The 1,962-nt window shown below is 34.6% G+C and overlaps 1 protein-coding gene across 1 annotated transcript in view; it reads left to right on the plus strand.

The window, feature by feature from the left end:
* The first annotated feature begins 993 nt into the window (after positions 1-993).
* Positions 994-1,962, plus strand: part of LOC103311102 (tigger transposable element-derived protein 6-like) — an 8,604-nt gene continuing 7,635 nt past the window's right edge. The window contains exon 1 of the mRNA XM_029485380.1: positions 994-1,770. Coding sequence (XP_029341240.1) covers positions 1,015-1,770 — 756 coding nt within the window. The 5' untranslated portion in view covers positions 994-1,014. The remainder of the gene's footprint in view (positions 1,771-1,962) is intronic.

Consider the following 1,962-nt stretch of genomic DNA (forward strand, 5'->3'; position numbering starts at 1 on the left):
AGACTCAACACTTCGGTTATAAGACTCAAATTTCGTAAAATAAATAGTAGAAAACAAACTTTTTTGGTTATAATTTAGAAATAAATTGGTATTGAAAAATTAAATAATATTCGTGTTGATTATTTCTAGTTTTTGTTGGTACCTAATAACGTATAATAATTTTTATCGCAGATAAAAGTTCACATTTATCGCAACGATTATCGTTATTATAGTGTACTGATTATCTGGTGGCTGCACAGTTATCGTAATTACGGGTACATAAATACACATACGTACACGTGCACACGTACATACTCAGTTATCATTGCAGTCAACGGTATAATTGTTGTACAATGAACGATCAGTCGGTATTCGAATTTCAACGCGTGCTTTTCTTGTTGTTAACATGAGTGCTAATACGCGACGTGCCCTTAGTTTGAATGAAAACTAGACATTTTAAGAAAATATGATCAACTTCCAAAGATGGGACAACGTGATGCAGCAGTTAGGCTGAACATTTCACAATCGGTATTGGGTAGAATATTGAAGAATAGGGAAGACATTGAATGTGAAGCATTACAAAATGAGTCGCAAAGTCGAAAAAGGAAAAGATGTGGAAAGGATGATACTGTTGAACGTGCATTGAAAGAATGGTTCGTAAAAGTTAGAAATAAAGATGCTTGCGTGTCAGGTCCTTTGCTTCGCCAAAAAGCTGAAGAATTGGCAGAAAAAATGGGAAAGGTTGACTTCAAAGCGACAGAGGGGTGGTTCCATCGGAGGAAAAAAAGAGAAAACATTTGTTTCCAAAAAATGCACGGAGAACAAGGTGACGCAGATTTTACGAGTGCACATTTTTGGCTAGAAAATGAATGGCCTTCAATCATCTCCGAATTTTCACCCTCTGATGTGTTTAATGCTGATTAAACTGGCCTGTACTTTAGAGCACTACCTGAGCATACTTATGTTCTTCAAAATGACAAAGCAAAGGGAAAAAAATCTTGTAAAGAACGAATAACGATCTTGTGTTGTGCCAGTATGACGGGAGAAAAAAAGAAACTGCTTGTTATCGAGAAGAGTAAGCAACCTCGTTGTTTCAAAGGAGTTAAAGCTTTACCTGTTGATTATACAGCGAATAAAAATGCATGGATGACTCAAAAAATCTTTAGTCAGTGGTTGATCAAATGGGATAATGAACTAGACAGAAAAATTGTACTTTTAGTAGACAACTGCACAGCTCACAATGTAAGTTTGAACTTGAAAAATATAAAACTGGTTTTTTTACCGGCTAATACCCCATCACTTATTCAGCCCTGTGATCAAGGAATTATTCGTACACTTAAAGCTTACTATAGACTAAAAATGAGAAAAAGGGTAATCACTCTCATTGATGAAATGTTTGAATGTGAATCAACTTTGACTTTAAAGGCTAATGACCTTTCCAAGAAAATCAACATTCTCGAGGCCTTACACTTTGTCAACGAAGCGTGGAATAATATTAGTGATGTGACTATTCGAAATTGTTTTCGTCACGGAGGCTTCGTCAAAACTGAGGAAGAGGAAGAAGAAGAAGATGACCATAGTAAAGACCTCGCTGAAAAAACATATGAGGATTGGATGGATATAGATCGTGATATCCAAACTTCTGAACAGTATTCTGAGGACCAAATGTGTCAGTCTATTATAAATGAAATCACCAATAACAACGATGAGGAGAATGACGAAAGCGATGAAGAAGAAGTCGACATCGTAGTTAAACCACCATCAAATAAAGAGGTTCTGGAGGCTTTAGACGTGATAAGGAGAGCTGTCCATCACCGTGGTAATAATTTTAATATACAATACGAATACGAACAGTATATTTTAGGAATATTAGAAGAAAATAAAAAACAAACTAAAATTACAATTTTTTTCAAAATAATTTTTATATGTAATATTTATTTACGTTTAATTATTTTATGTATTAAAATCAAAGGCAAAATACGT

Source organism: Acyrthosiphon pisum, chromosome X, assembly GCF_005508785.2.
Source record: "Acyrthosiphon pisum isolate AL4f chromosome X, pea_aphid_22Mar2018_4r6ur, whole genome shotgun sequence".
Classification (NCBI taxonomy): Eukaryota; Metazoa; Arthropoda; class Insecta; order Hemiptera; family Aphididae; genus Acyrthosiphon; species Acyrthosiphon pisum.